Below are 20023 nucleotides of genomic sequence, written 5' to 3' on the forward strand. Positions count from 1 at the left end.
CCCTCATTTTTTTTTTTTTTTTTTTTTTTTTTTAAGGAAAGTGGATTCTGAATTCCAGAATAATTCATATACTAATCTGGCTAATGTAGTCTTGTTTCTAATTTGGAGACCAGGTCTGCTTCATATCCTTCCATGTAGGTTCATTAAAGTTAACCACGGTGGGTCCAGCAGGTGACATATGTGGTTCTTGTCTGAGTTTTACTGATGGGTGACTGTAAACATTGATAGATGACCAGATGATTTTGCAGAGACTCTTCACAAATAAATTAGGCCTCTTTAGCTAGAAGCAGAATATTTCTTAGCGTCAGTGCTTGTTCCTAAGCTGAAGAAATCCTTGTAATATTCTAAAGGAAGTATGTTTCTGTTTTATCTGGAGACATGTCAAACTCTCCTAACATGAATAAGTTTGATGGCTTCCCTGTTACAGAAGGATGAGCAGGGGCATCAGGAACATATCAGGAGGAGGTAGTTGGCAATCGTTTGTGTAAATGATAATAGTAGTAGAAACCCAAAAGTGAAAAAAAATTCAGAGTACCACCTATGGGTTTTTTAAATTGACAATTTGATAACTTTCTCATCTTTGGTATTACCTCCTAATAATCCAGTGTCTATACTTGCCATGGCTAAATAATACCACTTTAAAAGACTTTCCAGAAGCCAGTGAAGGCGGCCCCTTGGAAATCTGTTCAGCTTTCTGAGATAGTGATGATACAACAGTACTTTTCAGCCCTTAGATCTGTTCTCCAAGGCTGGAGCAACAGTGTCTGCAGATACTATTGTGCCCAGCAGTTGCTCTCCAAGGCTACCTTTTTGATCTGTAAAACCATGTTGCAACACTCCTCGATAAGCAAATAATATAAGGAGAAACCCTTGCCCAGATGGCAGGCACTGTTTCGTTGTGCAAATAGTGATCCCGTCGTTTAGGCCCTGGTGTCCTGTTGGTTTTCTGTTTTCAAATTCTAGATTGTGCTTGAATGTATCTGAGATACACTGAACCTGCTGAAAGTGTTCATGGGCTCATTTTGCACAGAGCAGAAAGAGTGAGAAAATAGACAACTATTCATATCCTCCAGCTCGAAATCACGTGCAGCCTGACCCTTTGGTCATCTTAGGGAGGGAGGAGATGGAAACATCAAGGTGTCTGCTGGGATGTGGCCCCTATGGGTGAGGCAGCGCTGTGAGCAGGGCTGTTTGACATGCAGGCTCTGCTTTTGTGGGCACTTATGTGCGCCTCTCTGCTCCGTATCACCCCACCGCGTTTGCCTGTTGGACTTTATCTAGGCTCTTCTAGCACATTTGTCTACAGCCCACTGACACCCATTTGCATCACTTCAGGTCAAAAGAGAGTAAGCAATAAAAACTTTTCTCCTGCCATAAATTCAATATTTTTTCCTCTCTTTTTGTTTGAACTGTAGAGCTGGGAGGCAGTTTGCAATTTGGAGGACTGTGGCTTCAATTATAAATTTCCTTGGGGGTAGAAACCTTATTAATATAAATTGCAGAGCTGGAATTAATGAGTGGAAGTTCTGAGAAGGCTGACTTAAGCGCAGTATAAGGAAACATTTGTTAAGCACCGGAGCCGGCCAGCAATCTGCTATTAACAGAGCTTGGATGTGCTCAGTCATGCCATTCTGTGAGGGATATGGGAATGGATAGCAAGCCGGACGAGGTGATGTTGTTTTATGTGATATTGTACCCGCCAAAGATACTAGAATACAAACAAATATTTTCCAGTGAAATCTGTGCTGTTACCTTAATGTGTTGTATAGAAGGAGTTACTTCTTTTCAGCTCAATTGTGAGACTAACTTTTTCAATGTGACGCTCTAGTAGATACATTCATTCTAATGATGTGTGTTGTATAATCATCTTCCCTGCAAATTCATTTTAAGATTAATTAGGAACTTACTAATTAAAGTATACATGGATGAATTCAGCAATTATTTATTTGGGACCTACTGTACCCTTCACACTATGCCAGCCTTATGGAGGATAAAACTATAAATAAGATAGTGTCTTAGTGTTCTAATTGGAGAAATTGACATGTGCTTTTTTAGCCAGAACATAAAGGAGACTATAAAAAAAAACAGTAAAATCAAATTGCAAAAAGAGGGAGTCATATAATTCTTCCAAAGAGAAAAACATCAACCCGAGGAGTTGATGTGGACTAAACTTTAAAAGTCAAATAAGGTTGGAGGGGCAGGTATAATAATTCACATATATTTTGGTTCTGCTATGTGTGAGATGTTTTTTATGTGTGTTTTGTGTGTCTCAGAGGTTTGACACTGTTATCTCCATTGTACAGATCAGAAAATGGGTTGTGTCAAAGAGAATGAGGTTAGGATATGTGAGGAATGGAATGTTGGGAGTTGCCTGAATGCAGGGTTTGTGGAGACAGAATTGGATAAGACTGGGGAAATGTATACTGGAGGCAAATTATCAATCCAGTTGAAAAAGTTGACTTTTCCAGACTCACTTCTAGGACCATCACAAGCAGAGTGTTCCCTGCAAAATACATGGGTGTTGGAATGATGAGCTTTAGATACCAGTTCTAGGGCACCTGGGTGGCTCAGTGGGTTAAGCTTCTGCCTTCAGCTCAGGTCATGATCTCAGGGTCCTGGGATCGAACCCCACATCGGGCTCTCTGCTCTGGCAGGGAGCCTGCTTCCCCCCCTCCTCTCTCTACCTGTTTCTCTGCCTACTTATGATCTCTCTCTTTCTCTGTGTTAAATAAATAAATAAAATATATTTTTTTAAAAAAACAGTTCTAGACTGTAATACAGAGAGATCTCATTAGGTGGAACATCTGTCATGACCAGAAAGAATACCCAGAAGACCTGAGCTTGATTTTTTTTTTTTTCCCTTTTTTCCCCTATCACTTGCTTGCTTAGTGTACTGCAGAGAATTTGTCTTTCCATCCAAAATGTGAGGACCAATAATACTGCTCCATGAACATGTGACAGGTCCAGGCTTGGCATCAGACAGACATACTGTGGAGGACTTAATAAAATATCAGTTGGATCTAAGTCAGAAAATGGGATTTAAAGCCGTAGCTCCTGACCAGCCAGCCAGACACCTTAAATATATTTCCTTTCTGTCCCCTTTCAACCTCTTGGGCTTAGCACCTTATTTTTTCTTACATGGACTATTAAAATCATCTCTGAACCAATTTACACACTTGCTCTCCTAAATGTAAAGTGTCAGAGTAACTTTTTCAGGCATAACATATGTCACTTTATTGCCCTGTTCAGAGACCTGCAGTCACGTTTCATCTCCTGCAGAATGAAGAACAGGTTCTTAACTACTGGTTCCAACTATTCCAGCATGAATCTCTCTTTCTCCCTTGCCTGTGTTTGGCCTCTTCTCATTTCCAGCTCCATTTCCATTTCTCATTCCCCTAGTCCAAGCTAATTTCACCTTTCTTTATTGCTTTTTATATCTTGCAACATTTTTATTCAATTATCTGTTCAACCAACCTTTATTGGGCATCTGATACGTGTCACAAACTCTGCCCAGTGGTGAAGACACACAGGTGATAAGAGTCACATCCCTCTTTGAGTCACCTGGTGATATTTGCTGATGAACACATCTTACCACCGCTTCCAGACCACAAGCTCCCTGCGGATTAAAGCTATGTATTTATACGTTTCTATATAGCTCTAGGAATATCCCATTAGCGGTGTAAATTTTGTTGAGTAAATGATTGAATTTAAGTTAGTTTAACAAAATGATTCCAATTTCTTGTTTAAAAGTCTGGATACACTGGGATTTTTAGTGAGACAGTGAACACTCTGTCAGTCTTTGCATTTACAAAATGAGTACATCATTGTTTATAATTAAAAACACAGGCAGTAAAAGAAATAGCTGTTCTCTGGACTCTTCACACACAAAGTAGATATTGATAGGTATTTGCATGTAATTCAGTCTGTTGAAAGAGGGAGTATTTTAAGGTGTCTGTACCTTGGGTATATATTTTTTTCTGTATATATTTTTAAGTTTTCATAGAAATCTAAACTACTTGGGAATCAAAACCATGTACCACATAGAGAAGATTGTCTGAAACCATTGAAAGAGGAAGTTAGGAATGAGTGCAGACTTGGAACAGGATGTGGACTCAAATCTTAAGACCCGGTAGTTCACAAAATAACACGTGCAGTTGAACCTTTTCCTGTTAATACACGTACATGTCAAAGTTGTCCGTTTTCTTACTTTTAAAATTTAGTTACACATTTAAATTATAAAAGCAAAACAATAATTATAAAAGCAGTAATTATAATTATAAAAGCAGTATGATAAATTTTGGCAAATAGAGAAAAGGAAAAAGTACCTACATGTAGTTATTATAAGAAACATCTTGATCTCTCTCCACTCTATGTCCCTAAAAATTTAAAGTTTAAATTTCTTTTGGTTTTTGGTTTTCTGTTCTATAGTACACAGAACATTTGAGATACTACATTTTTTCCTATTTATATTTAACCATCATTGTTATATGACTATATAATATTCCATTTCGTGGCATACCGTCATTTTATGCAGTGGGAAGATAAGGGCTTCACTGTCATGCAAAATGCTATAACCTGTAATGCTGGTTATCATGTGTTTATAGTTTTTCTCAGGTTTTGACATATTTCTTTAGGTGAGGTTTTCAGAATGGCTCTTCTCCTCTTTCTAATGTTAAAAATAACAGCAGAACCATGAGATAGAATCATTTTTTTATTTTTTTTCAAAACACAGGACTTGTTTTACCTATCCCCTCCCTGCATGATAGATGAAGAAATGATGGCACCATTTTAACCAAACAGTGGTTTGAATATATTAAATTGACCACAGCTTCGAGTGACTTGGTAAAAAGAGATTTTATTTCTGTGTCCACCAAGCAACTTCAGGATTTGAATGCTTCAGAAATAACCTTGGGGGGACAAAAAGAAATAGCGTTGAAGACATTGTTGACAAGCATCTGGTTGATTGGAGTTTTATGCTCAGTACATACTTTCATGTGGCGTAGTAAGTGGCAAGTTTACGTGTAATCCATCACATTGGGATGCCTGAAGACTTGCACTGAGTCACAAGTGTTGACCCTATCCGAATGACACACCTAACATGGTTCCTAGCAGCCTTCCCAGCCACCCATCGAGAGTTGGGTGAGAGAGTTGCAAACATGTCTCCCCGCGGAAAGGAAACTGCTAGAGAGTGCAAATTATATATGTCAAATGATAATCCAAGGAATATTCTGTGATCTTAGAATATCCATAGGTCATATAGAACAAAAAACTCACCCACATTATCATATTCGGAAGTGAGTAATGATAAAGCCAATGAGAGGGGAGACAGATGGATAAGAAGTGAATAAATTTACAATAGGTCACATGGTAGTAAGGACACGTGTCAATAAGGACAACAGAAAAATAAAACCCAGGGTGGAGGCTCAGCTCTGTCAAGATGTGTGCGTGAGAAGGTTGTGGTCGGGGAAGCCTGGGGGTGGTGATGGCAGGAGCCCCCTGGAGATACCTCAGGGGAGAGTGTGTCAAGCAGAAGGCCAGCCTGGGCAAGGGCTCCAAGACGGAAGAATGCTTGGCGCATCCAAGGAGCAGCAAGCGAGGAGCTTCAGTAACTGGCTTAGAATGTTCCCGTGGAATGGGAAGGATGAAAGCCTGGTTCCATGGCTTTTCAAGAGAAAGGAAAAGGGGGACCTAGCTGACTCAGTCAGTGGAGCATGTGACTCTTGATCTCAGGGTTGTAAGTTCCAAGCCCATGTTTGGTATAAAGATTACTTAAAAATAAAATCTTAGGGGCACCTGGATGGCTCAGTGGGTTAAGCCTCTGCCTTTGGCTCAGGTCATGATCTCCGGGTCCTGGGGTCGAGCCCCGCTTCAGGTTCTCTGCTTGGCAGGGAGCCTGCTTCCCCTTTCCCTTCTGCCTGGCTGCCTCTCTGCCTACTTGTGATCTCTCTCTCTTTCTCTCTCAAATAAAATCTTTTAAAAAAATCTTAAAATAATAAAAAATAAAAAGAATGGGAAGGAATGTAGACATCTCTTGAGGAATTGCCTTTTAAAAGGGAACAGAGGAGTAAAAGAACCTGGAGGAGGAGGTGAGGTAAAAGGGGCAGTTTTTAAAATGGGGGAAATTGTAACACACACCTTGTCAATGGGTTCAGCCCAGTGGCAAGGGGAAGATCGGGATGATTCCGTCTCATGGTTCTGCTATTATTTTTAACATTAGAAAGAGGAGAACAGCCATTCTGAAAACCTCACCTAAGGAAATACGGTTGTTAAGAAGATATGGTTGTTATTACTGTTGAGTGTGTGGATCCCAAGGAGTCAGGTTTTTCATGTACCATCTCTCTTTAAAAATGCTGACTACCTTTTTTTTTTCTTAGCTAAAGAAAAGATTGCTGGAGGAATGATGGTGTGGAAGACAGAGAAATTGGGGTCTAGACTACAAGGGCAGGAGTTATTTCAGATAGACCATTCACCCATGGAAACAGAAGGAAGATGGAGTGTGGTTGTCTAAATGTGGGAAGGTTGGTAAAGGTGGAAATGGAAGTGTGTGGAAATTCTTCCATTGCTTCTGTTTTCTCAGTGAGAGACAGAGCATGGGTTTTGCAGCTGCAGTTAGGGAGATTTCTAAAGAGAAGAGACTATGTGAAATCATCACCTAGGAGAGAGGGAGTCATGGAGGAGGGAAAGACGGTTGGGTTGCTGAGGCTACACTAAGAAGCCTCCGGAGATCAGTGGTCATGAATTTAAAATAGATCTCATCAGTCAGCACGATTACCTGTTTCTCTCCGGCTGTATTCTACAGCTCAGGCTCAGGTGCCGAGTAAGCAGAGACTTCTGTTTGGAACAAGCACTGTGGTTTGCTAGATCCCTAGGATGGAGACGGAAGGAGAGGTGGGGGAGCTGAGGTGGAAGGCATGGCTTATAATCCTGAGGAAAGAGAGGAGGCTGAGTGACATTGAGAAAGTAGAGGATGGTGGAGTTTAGTCCCAGTGGGATTGACGGATTATTAGAGTGAATGCGAGAGGGAGTGAATTGGAAAACGAAGAGTTTCAGAAATGTTTAAAAGATGAGTAGTACTTTCTGTTGATTAAATAAAATCATGAGGAAAAGAGTGAAGTCAGGGACGGTATTAAGACTTTGGCTTGAGCTGACTGTCAGAAAACAAGGAGTGGTTAGGGGCTGTTGTAAATGGGCAGGCACATGGTCCTTCTGCGAGGGGACAGCCCGGCTATGGTTATTACTGTGGAGTGTGTGGATCTCAGGGAGTTGGGTTTTTCTTGTACAATCTCTCAGCTCACAAATGCTGACTACCTTTTCTTAGCGAAACAGTGGTGAGATGTATTTAGACCCCAGACCATTTTTCCCCTTGAGAACATTTTGTCCAGTAAATAACCTCTGTATACACGAAGCTACATCTATGCCTCATCTTGAAAAAGAATTTGAAGCCACATGAGGTAGAGGCAAACGGGATGCTGAGTTGTGTGTTCCAGGCCACACATGGAGATCAATTCTGAGAAGGGGCCCGCGAGAGGTTAGGAAGCTCTGGCCAGCGCCCTGCTGATTATGTGCTATCTCCCAGAACCACGGGCCTTGCCCTCAGGTCTGAATTCTTTGTGGTTTCCATCCCATTAACCTTGAACGGTTTCAGTGAACTTTATTTTTAGCTTCTGCTTTTCATTTCCAAATTGATAACCGAATGAAGAAGCATTGGCCCAGAGTGGCAAGGCCACGCTGAGGAGGTACCCCTGGCCATGAGCTAAGAGATGGAATTGGCCCTGTTCGCTTTATACCTTTCTAGAAGCTGCTCACGGGCCTCAGTCTGGAGGCAGTTCCTCCACACCTCTGCCTGGGTGATGTCTCAGGAGGGTCGTGTGCTAAAGCCTTGCCCAGCAGAGCAGCAGCCAGGGAAGGCGTCACGAAGCTAAGACCTCACTTGCATGGGAAATGGACCCAGGACTTCTGTTTCTTGTTAGAAACTTGCCAAAGAGCTTCCTCTTGCTGAGAGCTTGGAGAGGAGACTAGAGACCTGACAGTTGGTTGAGAGACAAGTTTTTCATGGACAGTGGCTGTAGTTACTTGCTAACTGTTTGTGATTTTCCGTATATGCCAGGCCCTGTACTGGGCCCCAGGGACACAAGTATGAACAAGGCAGACATCCCTGTGGTCATGGTGGCTTGCTTCTTGCTCCCTTCCCTCTTTTCATTCATTCCTCACAATTACCTAGAGACTGCTACATGGCATGCATTAGAGGGGCTGCTGGGAATGTACAGAAATTACTGTCTGTCTGCTCAGGGATCAGCAGGTAAGTGGCAATACATTTACATTCTGTGACTGAGAGAGTTTGAGAGTTTTCTGAGTCCACAGATGGTAGTAAGTGCTGTGGGAGATACTGAAGGAGAGGGTTCATTCCCCATCATTAGGGACTATATGGTCTAGTGGGAAGAAGGGAAGCCACAGTCCCCCCAGAAGCTCGTTTGGCTACTTGACAATTTGCATTTCTGTTTCTAAGTGTCTTTTTATTCCCAGCAATGTACCTGGTGCCCAAGTGCTTTGTAAGTGTTAGTTGAATTAATGAATCAATAAGTATGCTTTGCAAGACAGAAATTAACTTGTTGCTATAATAGAGAGCCATTCTCTCAGAAGGAGGGACACTTGAGCCGGGCCTGGGAAAATAGGTGGCAGTTCCACATGAGAAAAGAGGAGGTGCCTCAAGCGTGTTCCAAACATCAGAAATGGCAGGAGCCACTCATTTAGCCCAGGAAACAATAGGGGTTCTGTTTGGTGATGAGCACAGGGCATATGGGGAAAGGTAGAGAGATGAGAAAGGACAGGGGCAGGTGACGGTGGGACATCACAGCCAGTCAAGTGAGTTTAGACTTCATTTAGTAAGCCACAGAGTTTTTCAGGTGTTGCTCCAGAGGGTACTCTCAGAAACTACCATTGGTGGCAGTTTGATGGGTAAATTGGAGGAGCTGTAGGATCAAAAGAGGGTTGTCTGACATGACAGGCATGACTGGAGGCTGAGAAGGGCCTTGTGGAAGAAGGAGGGTTTTCTAAGGTACAGGGTCACTCTGAGGTGCCCAAGGAGGGTAAGATGAGCAGAATGCTTTGGGAGGGCCCTGTCAGCCCAGGTGCAGGACACCCTCAGCCAAGCTTCCCTGCCCCACCAACTCCCCCAGCCCTGCCTCCAGAGAGAGATGCTCTCAGAGGAGCTGGCCCAGGCTGCAGATTCTGAGGCCACACTTCAAATGGCTAACTGTGGGGTTTCAGCTGGACAGGGGGACAAGAAACGAGAAGAGGCTAATCCTTACACCCCTTCTCTGTTCCGTCGTCTCTAACATGCTGTTCCGTGGAGTAACTGGAACATTGACAGTGGAGCACAAAATGGGGAATGTCGTCCCTTCATCTCTCGGGGCCTTAATCACCTTCCTTGTCAGCACTCTTCAGATCCCGCTCAGCACTAGCAGCCTGTGACTCTGTCAGTGGAGACAGGAGGGATTGGAGAAAAGTGGGGTGCTTTCTGAAAGCCCGGCCAGCCCTGCTCTACCAGCACGCAGGTGGGGGAGGGGGTGAGGAGGGGCATCTAAGCCTGGCACAGTGTGGCAACTTTGATCCATTTCTTGCTTACTCATTACTAATACTTTGTAGGTAGAGTTTATAGGAAAACCCACCAGCTAGTTGCGAGCGCTTCACGTTAACCTCTTTTCTCTTTGTCATCACCGAAGAAAGTAGGACATGTTGTTTGAACAGCATCTGCTCGTGCTCCAGTCTGCACCTCAAATTACAGGTGGGTCTTCCTGTGAGAATCCTGAGCACATGAACACAGATGCTTCGTTTGTTCTGTACGCCTTGGTGTAAAGGAAAATGACCTCACAATGAGCCTTAATAAGGTGATCTTTGGGGTGGGCTGTAGACGAGGTAGACTCTGTGTGTAATGGAGCCCTTTCTATTTCCTGACATTATCACTGAAGGAAAACGCCCACCTAATAATAAAAATAATACCTAACATCTGTTCAGCACTTTGGAGCTCCCAAAAGCCATATACATTCACAACCAAGTATCAGCAATCATATACGTGGTGTTACACTGTAAACTGGTGAAAGCAAAATAATTATAGCTGTTGAACATATAGGAGACTGTGCACAGTTAGGTAAGGATTTGTGGTGAAGGGCAGGTGGCTTCTGTTTCTGGAAGCCTCGACAGGGTTAGGGGGGTGGGGTACGGGGATGGGGGGAGAAGCATGGAGTGAGTGAGAGCCAGAGTAGGCCGACAGCGGTTCAGATCCCAGCGCCTTTGGCAGGCCCTCAGTGTCTTTAAGTGCAGGCTTCCTCGTTGTAAAGTGGATGGTGATTTCTCTGGGAGCTGATGTGACAGCAGAAAGAAATGGGCTTCACAGAACTTATCAGGTGAGGCCTGAAGCAGAGAAGGGCACGGCGGCCAGTAACACTGAACCAGGACGGCTCACTTGGTGATACGCTGGCAGATCCTGGCATTGCTGAACCGTCGTCACCTCTGTTCCTCTGGCCACACCATCACACTTCCCACCTGTGTTTCTTCCGTTGAGACCGCACTTTGCTCTCTTTTGTTGTTGTTGTTAAGATTTTATTTGAGCGAAAGATGTAGAACACGAGCAGGGAAGAGAGGGGGATACAGGGAGATGCAGGCTCCCCACTGAGTAGGGAGCCCAATGTGAGGCTCAATCTCAGAACCCTGGGATCCTGACTGAGCCAAAGGTAGATGCTTAACCAACTGAGCTACGCAGGTGCCCCGTTCTTCTTTCTTGGTTCCACTGATAGCAGATTTGACCTCATCACCAGCCACACAATGTAACAACACCCCCAGCCAGGCTCCAGCAGCTCTAACCACCCCCTTCACCGCTGCTACCTTGTATCTCATGTATCATAGGCTTACTCTGCTTTCCAAAGCTCTGTTGTGTGTTATTATGAATTTGCATGGTCTCTCTGTTGCCCTACTAAACAAAACCAAACTCCCTTGAATTTCAGTGTCCTCTGAAATTTAGTGAAACCTCAAACCTTTGACTTCATTTTGTATGACTCAGTACAGTTTTGCTCCAGACACACAGGCATGTTAACCTTAGGCATATGATGAACTCGGGCCTACCTCTGTGCCTTTGCTTATGCTGTTGCTTCCACCTAAAATGTACACACAGCATTGTTTATATTTTAAAATATGCATGCATCATTAGTCATAAAGGAAACATGAGGGCCCAGAAATAACATCTTTCTTAAAAATGATGAGGAGCTTAATACCTTGACACATAGCCCTCTGTTTTCCATTTCGTTTCTGCCTTGATCATTAATTTTCTGACGGGTTTGGGATATATTACCTTCATAATGGCATCAGGACATCCTAGGAAGGTTAGTACCAGAGTATTAAACTGCCCAGAGGAAGATGTTTCTGAATTTAGGGGATTTGGAAAGAGCAAGAAGGCAATAATCAATTTCCCGTTTATGGCACTAAGAAATGTTTCCTAAACCTCCCAGAGAATCCTTACTTTACTGTTGCTGGATTGATGGCCATTCCTTAACCTTTTACTTCAATGGAATAAGCCACTCGGGCTCAGGCATTAGTGAAGACCTGGCGTGCAGAGCCCTTCATGGGAAGAGTGTTGGCTACCTCAGTACCACGAACCATGACTTGAGCTGTCAAGCTGTGGAAGCAGAACAGTCAAAAAGGTGTTTAAGTTCACTCCCCAGACTGCTTCCCATTATTTTTCTTCAGGTGTAACCAGATATTTTTTGGACTTATAGACTGACTTGCATTTTTCCTTCTGTCCCTTTATCTCCATAAGAGGAGGTGCAGGAGAGGAGAGAGGGATATTAATGAGACAATCTGTTCCCTGTCATATATCATCCGTGATTAATTTCATCAGTCTTTGAAGTTATCGCTCCCATTTTCTAAGGTATATAGCCCCTTATCCCTGGCAGGGAGTAGGAACTTAAGTAGCCTAAGATTCCTCCTTCTGCCAATTCATGAAGAGTAAGAGAGACTGCCTTAGGACAGGGGGGCTCTCTTCTCAAGAGCTTCAAGATGGGGTAGTGATTTGTCACTGCCAAAGAGTTAGCAGTTACATTTAGGATTTTCTTTTTTACCCAAGATTTTTCTTGGAGGTTTAAGTAGTGGAAAAAGGATCTGGTCACTCAGTAACATTTCTCCTTATCCAGTAAATGCTCATTAAATCACAGTAGCAATTAAGAGACTACTTCTCTTTTTCTATTAGCATTCATTTCCAAGGACAAGGACATCTTTTCAGAAACCTTAAAGCACTTAATAATGAGCAACTTAAAGTGGGGCGAATGAGGGAACATTTTCCTTGCTTTTTATCTCCAAACATATGGTATATTCACAGCCCATAAGTTGGCAGTAACAGCCTGTTGAGTAAAAGGGAAGAAAACTTGTCAGGTTAAGCAGGTCAAATACAAATATGCATGCTCAGGATGATAACTTCAATGTAAAATGAAAACCACAAATGTATGCACAGCAGAAAGTGGAGGGGAACTCCGCAAGTGGTAACAAAGGTCGGAAAATCATCTGATTTGTTTTTCTTTTACTTCTCTCTCTGTGTCTGTGTTCTCTGACTTTTCTTTGCTCATTGTTACTAACTTTATAACCAAAATGTCACTTTTAAAAAATTAGACAATGATGGGTGTGTATCAGTTTGGTGCTTATTTAAATGTTATTTTTAAAAAAAAATTTTTAATGTTATTTTTAACAAAAGGAAATGGGGGAAACATGGTATAAAATAGGGAAGAATAAGTGATCAAATACAACGTGAATTTAGGGGTTGTTCACTTGGGCAGAAATGGGGAAACCTCAGCGATCTGGAAGATCACCAAGAAGCAAAGTCCCTTGTCTGGTTAAATGAATTAACACCTAGAAAGTGCTCTGAGCAATGCTTGGGATAAGATAAGCTAGTTATTTTTGTTGTTATTATTTTCATTCATTATCACCCCTGGGTACTAGCACACTTTATCGTATCTTGTACAAATTGTAGTACTCACTAAATGCTTTCAAGTTAATCTTTCTAGACCCTTCACAACCCTGGTTCATCTAATAGCTGTGTCACATTTGGATTTTGATGCCCAGAACTAAACTGAACACAGAATGGCAGGCACGCTCTGACAAGCACAAAGATTAGTGGGACCACCCCCTTTCCCATCCCGGTCATTGTCCGTCTGGTAATGTCTGATTGCTGGCTAGTCTCATCTTTGTCTCCTGTTAGGCTCCCAATCTAAGAGAACATCAAAGTCTTTTTCTCATAAACATGGTAACTATTAAGATAGTTCTTTTAGGGGCACCTGGGTGGCTCAGTGGGTTAAACCTCTGCCTTCGGCTCAGGGTCCTGGGACCAAGCCCCACATCAGGCTCTCTGCACAGCGGGAAGCCTTTTTTCTACTCTCTCTGCCTGCCTCTCTGCCTACTTGTGATCTCTCTCTCTGTTGAATAAATAAATTTTTAAAAATCCTAAAAAAAAAAAAGACAGATCTTTTACCCAGATCTCTGCTCTTGAAATTTTTTTAATTAAATCATTTGACTTGATTCCTACTAAATACAAGTATTTATATTTATGTTTTGTTTGGGCCCCTCTTTCAACCTGTTGAGGAGTTTTTATTGCTGATTCTCTTTTGCTCTATTCTTAAGCTTTCTGCAATCAAAACTTTTTCTTCAAGCAATATTACTGATTTAAATGTAGGCCTGGACAGGAACAGGACAGAGAGCCCTGTGCGTGGGCATTCAAGGCTTTCTCATAGGTTGGCATGGGAGAACATCCCAGGCGCTCATTCATCACCTGTTTATTCTTATTTTATTTATGATGCCAACAAAGTTTGGGTGCAATAGCAGCACAGTATTAAGTAAGCTGAGGTGTAGAAAAATAATTGATACTTACCCTTATTTGGATGTGAACAACATAAGTATATTTCCCTAAAGGCAAGATAAATAACCATTTGAAGAGTTGTCTCCTTCCTTGCCTCAGGGTAAGAGCTATCCCGTGTAGGTGAAGAAGCTCTTGGCTTACACGTTATGGAAAATTCTACCAACTTCAGAAAGAACCATGCGTTTAAAAAAGGAAAAAGCTGTATTCCCTGCACCATTCTCATGTACTTTCATTGTTATCCCCAGGAGCCAGACTGGTCCTCTGCCCACCCACCCCATCGCTCAGCAAACAGGCTGGTACCTCAGTAGCTCCTGTGAGCAGGGTTGACTAACTCCTGTGCTTGCTTGTCTGAGGATGGATAGGTATGCTGAGAAATTAGTAACAACATACTTGATAACAGTGAAGATTTTTGAGAAGCAGAACTATTAAATATTCTTAAATATATAACTGAGCACACTAGGAGCATATGAGGACTTTTCCATTACTTCCCCCCAAGAGATAAGCCTTCTATATTCATAGAATACATTGTAAACATTTGTTAGATGGCATTCAAATTTCTTTGTTTCTCTTAATTTGACAAAAGTTTTAAACCTCTGTGTATTTACAAACTTGGCAGACTTGGAATGTTTTCTCAAGCTATCGTTGTAAGCAGGCTGACAGCTTGAAAAAATTCACAGGTAGGTTATTTTATCCCAAGTGTTGGCTTAAATTTTAAAGGCAGCTGGAGTTAGCCCTTAGCGAGCTCAGAAACTGTATATAAATATGCATGTAGTGAAATTTTTCTGTGTAGTACATGTATCTTCTTGGTAACATATATGTTGGTTTGAAAAACTTCTATATGTAAAGATGTAGCTGTTCATTTTTCTGGTTTATCTTTAGTTTCCAAATTCATATGTGAACAGGTGACTTACATAACTTTAAATATTATTTAAAATATCTTTGTATCTATAAGTTTCTATTCGTATATGATCTGTTCCATTTTATAGAGCAGTTGAGCTTCTGAAAAGTTGTTGAGGCCTTGACTTTTGAAAGTGAAATTATTTTTAGTTGTCCTGAAAGAGCTCTTTATTGATTTACTTAGTGGGGGAGGTGACAAACATTTATTTATTTATTTATTTATTTATTTATTTATTTATTTATTTGAGAGAGAAAGATAGTGCACGGGGGGAGGAGCAGAGGGAGAGGATGCCTTAGACTCCTGAGCTTGGAGCCTTGGGGCTCCATCTCAAGATCCTGAGATTATGACCTGAGCTGAAACCGAGAGTCAGATGTTTGGAGCACCTGGGTGGCTCAGTTAAGCATCTAATTTGGCTCAGGTCATGATCTTTGGGGTCCTGGGATTAAGCTCTGAGTCTGGCTTCCTGCTCAGCGGGGAGTCTGCTTCTCCCTCTGCCTCTCCCCATCCCCCTACCCCCTGCTTGTGTGTGCGCACGTGCTCTCTCTCTCTCTCTCTCCCTCAAATAAATAAATAAAATCATAAAATAAAATTTTTTAAAAGTCAGATTTTTAACCAACTGAGCCACCCAGACACCCCTGAAAGAGCTCTTTAAAAAGAAAGGAATAATCACCTCTAAATTTTTCTGTGATCTTAGTGATCTCTTTATCATATTTTCTTAAAGCAGTTTACATAGGTGTATAATTTGTGAGACCAGGGTAGAATGTCTCTGAGTTTGACACTGCACACTATCATCTCCAGACCCGGGGCAGGGGAAGTGAGGGGGTGGACAGTGTTTCCATGGGAAATACCAGGAAAAGAAAAGTGTTCCAGAAAATTTTTACATAGTGTGTATATATATATATGCATATATATATGCGTATATATATATATACACACACAGATATATGTATATATATATACATGTATATGTATTACATTTTCTTTTGGCAGGCAATTAAATTGTTGGAATCATTAGTAGAGATTATAATCTTAATATAAACAATGTAGTTTTTTAATACATTCTCTAATAAACATAATGTGATACATAAGTTTTAGTTTCCAGACTAGCCTCCAGAAATTGTTGTCTTAAGTGGCTTGTTGTAAATTCTTTGCCAGTAATAGTGTGTTGCCAGGGCTTGGGCAGAAGTCAGAGCTTAGGGAGAGAGTCATTATTCAAGGACTCCCCTTTGGTGGGTGGGAAGACAGAGGGGTGAATTGGGATATAGCTGGGGAGAGGCCCAGAGGGAGGGGATGGGGGGGGTATCAGGAGGAGGCCTTGGAGATCATGTTGTCTAATGCCATCATCTTACAGAAGGTGAAACAGAGATCCAGGAAATTTATGTTGCTGGCCTAAGATTACATAGCTAGTGGCTGGGCAGGACCTAGGGTCCGGGTCTCCTGATTCCCAGCTCAATTTATAGATCAGCAGGTACTGATAAGAGCTAAAAAGTCCACAAGTCCACATTTGGGGCCTATAGGGAGAGGGACTGTGAGAAAGGATGGAGGGTGGGGGAAGCTCCTTTGTGGGGACCAGGTTTTATCTCCCCTGGAGGACAGAAATGGCAAGAACTAAGCAGAGAGGTCAGGGTCCTAGCAAAATAGATTAGCATTCAGGACAGAGTCCAGTGTAAAAATGAGAACTTGCCATACCACAGTGCTGATGATAACAATTACTCTTCTGCTTGTTGGATACCTGTTAAGTACTAGGCATTGGGCTGTATGTTCTGTTGTAACATATCAATTTTCATAGTAATCCTGGTAGAAAGGTGCTGTGTTTCCATTTTTCAGAGGAGGATGCTGATACTCAGAGTTACACGGCTTGCTCACAATAAAATTTAAACCACGTAGCTTGCTGTGAGAGAGTGCCATGATTTGAACATGTCTTAGCCACATTGTTTTGATTTCTGCAGCATTATGCTGCCTAGCCAGAGCCATAGATCTGGCTATAGGGCTGGACAGATGTGACAGCATCAGAGGTGGGGAGACAGGGTAAGGGGCAGCAGGGTGTCTGGTCCTGGAGTCTTACAGAGAGGGAACAACACAGTCAGGGTATAATTGGAGGGCACCTTGCCTGGGGCAGCAGGTAACAGAAGGAATTCCCAGCTCATCCCTGTACTTACTCCTGAGGAGCTAAATAAAAGTGACACATTACCTCTCCGAAATGTTGGGGAGCCTGCATATATGGTGTAGCGCCTATAGGCAGCTGATACTGGGTATGTGGGTGGGGGGGAGTCTTGGGCTCCTAAAACTTGTTAGATATTTAACATGAGTAAGCAGCTGATTGTATGTGTGTGTACCAGAATCCACTGATGCTCTGGAAGTGATGCCACCACAAACGTTTGTCAAGTCTTAGGATTTCAGGGGCACCTGGCTGGCTCAGGCAGTGGAGCATGCCGCTTTTGATCTTGGGATCATGAGTTCAAAGCCCACCTTGGACATAGAGCTTGCTTTTAAAAAAAATGAAAAACAAGTGTGCCTGGGTGGCTCAGTCATTAAGTGTCTGCCTTCGGCTCAGGTCATGCTCCCAGGGTTCTGGGAACGAGCCCCACATCGGGTTCCCTGCTCGGCGGGAAGCCTGCTTCTCCCTCTCCCACTCCCCCTGCTTGTGTTCCGTCTCTCACTGTGTCTCCGTCTGTCAAATAAATAAATAAAATCTTTAAAAAGAAATGAGAAACAAAACCAAATCTAAGGATTTCGGAGCAGGAGAACTGAGATGGTGAATGGAAGAACCACAGCTGATGAAGAGTCATTAAGTATCCGTGGATTCTAAGTGTCATCGAAGTTTAGCCCAAAAAAGGTCTGTTGGGGTAGACTTCCACTCCACTTGTATAGGGAGAGAAAGGGAAGCACAGTGTTCCAGATACGAGGTGCTTTCCAATCCTGACACATCCTACAAAGGAGATACACTCACTTGCTACGGATCAGAAAATTGAAGTTTATTTTATTTTTTAAAGATTTGTATTTATTTGTCAGAGAGTGTGCGAACAAGCAGGGGGAGCGGCAGGCAGAGGGAGAAGCAGACTTCCCACTGAGCAGGGGGCCTGATGCGGGACTCGATCCCAGGATCCTGAAGTCATGACCTTGGCTGAAGGCAGACGCTTAACCATCTTAGCCACCCAGATGCCCCAGGAAATTGAAATTTAGAGATCATTAGCTGTGGGCCACTTACACACACCACACTTTTACTGAGATACACAGACAGCCTCTGACTTATGACTCACGTACGATTTTTTGACTTTATATTGGTGCAGAAGTGATACACTTTCAGTAGGAAACATGTGTCAGATTGTGAATTTAGATCTTTCCCAGGCTAGCGGTACTTGGTATAATGTTCTCTTAACAATGCTGGGCAGCAGGCCGAGCTCCCAGTCAGCCACAGGGGTCACGAAGGTACACAGCCGTGTACTGACAACCATACCATGCCCATACAGCCCTTCACTCTCAGTACAGTATTGAATAAATTACATGCACTCTCCAGTACTTATTATAATAAGATAGGCTTGCTGTTGGTTGATTTTGCCCAGACATAGGCTAATGTGAGCATGATTAAGGTAGACTAGTCTAAACTGTGATGTTTAGTAGGTTAGGCGTATTAAATGCATTTTTTTAAACATTTCATTTAATTATTTTTAAGAGGTAGGGATGGGCAGAGGGAGAGAGAGGATCTGTAGCAGGTGCCACACCCAACACAGAGCCTGATGTGGGTCTGTCTCACAACCCTGAGATCATGATCTGAGCCAAAATAAAAAATCAGACACTTAACCGCCTGAGCCACCCAGATGCCCCTATTCAATGCGTTTTTGACTTAGAATATTTTCAACTCACAGTGGGCTTATGGGCTACAACCCCATCATAAATGGAGGAAGATCTGTAATTTGTACCTTATAACATTCACCTGTTCTAAGCCTATAATTCCAAATTGCCTTTTAAGGTAGTAAGTTTCCTATCATTGAAAGTGTTTGAGTAGAAGATACTGGGAAATTTCCCAGTCTGGGATATAGTACAGGAATGTTGTGTTGATTTCAAGTAATGCAAAAATGGTTTCAATGGCCCCAGAGTGCTGAGCAGCTAGCTCTTCACTTCAGTGTTTTAAACTTTGGTGGACACACAAAAAAGGAAGGGCCCAGAAGACCTTTTTGCTGGGCTCGTCATCTTCACTCTGTGTACTAGAATTGCCCAGGAGCTTTTTTTTTTTTTTTTTTTTTTAATTTTATTTTTCCAGTTTTCCAAGATTCATTGTTTATGCACCACACCCAGTGCTCCATGCAATATGTGCCCTCCTTAATCCACACCACCAGGCTCACTCATCCCCCTCCCCCCCTCCCCTCCAAAACCCTCAGTTTGTTTCTCAGAGTCCACAGTCCTTAAGGTGTATTACTTTCTTAATTTTAGAGAGTGAGTTTGTGGCAGGGAGGGGCAGAAGGAGAGGGACAGAGAGTTTTAAGCAAACTCTGCCCTGAGCGCAGAGCCCAACGCAGAGCTCAATCTCATAACCCTGAGATCACATTTCATGACCCTGAGATCAGGACCTGAGCCGAAACTGAGAGTCAGATGCTTAACCGACTGAGCCACTCAGGCAGCCCTGCCGAGGAGCCTTTTTTTTTTTTTTTTTTTTAAAGATTTTATTTATTTATTGGATAGACAGAGATCACAAGTAGGCAGAGAGGCAGGCAGAGAGAGAGGAGGAAGCAGGCTCCCCACTGAGCAGAGAGCCTGATGCGGGGCTCGATCCCAGGACCTTGGGATCATGACCTGAGCTGAAGGCAGAGGTTCAACCCACTGAGCCATCCAGGCGCCCCCCGAGGAGCCTTTCAACCCTTCTGGTGCAGATACACTGCCCACATGCCAGGCCAGCCGTGTCAGCTCCCTCCCATTTTTCAAGGGTACAGCTGTGCTAAAAACGGCTCTCCTCAGCTGAGGAGTTTCAAGTGCACTTAAGAGGGTTATGAAGGGTCAGAAATCCAAAGCAGCCCTGTCCTGCCAGCAGCCACAGTTCCCACGTAGAGTCGCTCCTCTGAGCCCTCATGGCGACTCAGCCCTGTCCAAGCACCTTCTAGCTGCTGCTGCCGCTATCCTACATCCAGCTCTCTCAAGGTGCCGGAGGTCCCCCTTGGCAGTTTAACCAGAGATGGTTTGTCTCATGACTCTTTAATCAGATGAACTTTTTGGTCTGTCTCTAATGCACATCCACC

The 20023-nt window shown here is 42.9% G+C and overlaps 1 protein-coding gene across 5 annotated transcripts in view; it reads left to right on the forward strand.

Annotated features, from left to right (window-relative positions):
• The window catches only part of LRRC8D (leucine rich repeat containing 8 VRAC subunit D), a 119522-nt gene that overhangs the window by 56511 nt on the left and 42988 nt on the right, over positions 1 to 20023 (forward strand). The window contains exon 1 of one of the 5 annotated variants that reach the window (XM_032867077.1): positions 7888 to 8295. The exons of the other annotated variants lie outside the window; for them this stretch is intronic. Within the exon in view, the coding sequence (XP_032722968.1) occupies positions 8232 to 8295 (64 nt within the window). The 5' untranslated portion in view covers positions 7888 to 8231. Of the gene's footprint in view, positions 1 to 7887; positions 8296 to 20023 lie in introns of those variants that run through there. 5 annotated transcript variants of the gene reach the window in all.

Source organism: Lontra canadensis, unplaced genomic scaffold (assembly GCF_010015895.1).
Source record: "Lontra canadensis isolate GAN:19392208 unplaced genomic scaffold, GSC_riverotter_1.0 scaffold33, whole genome shotgun sequence".
Classification (NCBI taxonomy): domain Eukaryota; kingdom Metazoa; phylum Chordata; class Mammalia; order Carnivora; family Mustelidae; genus Lontra; species Lontra canadensis.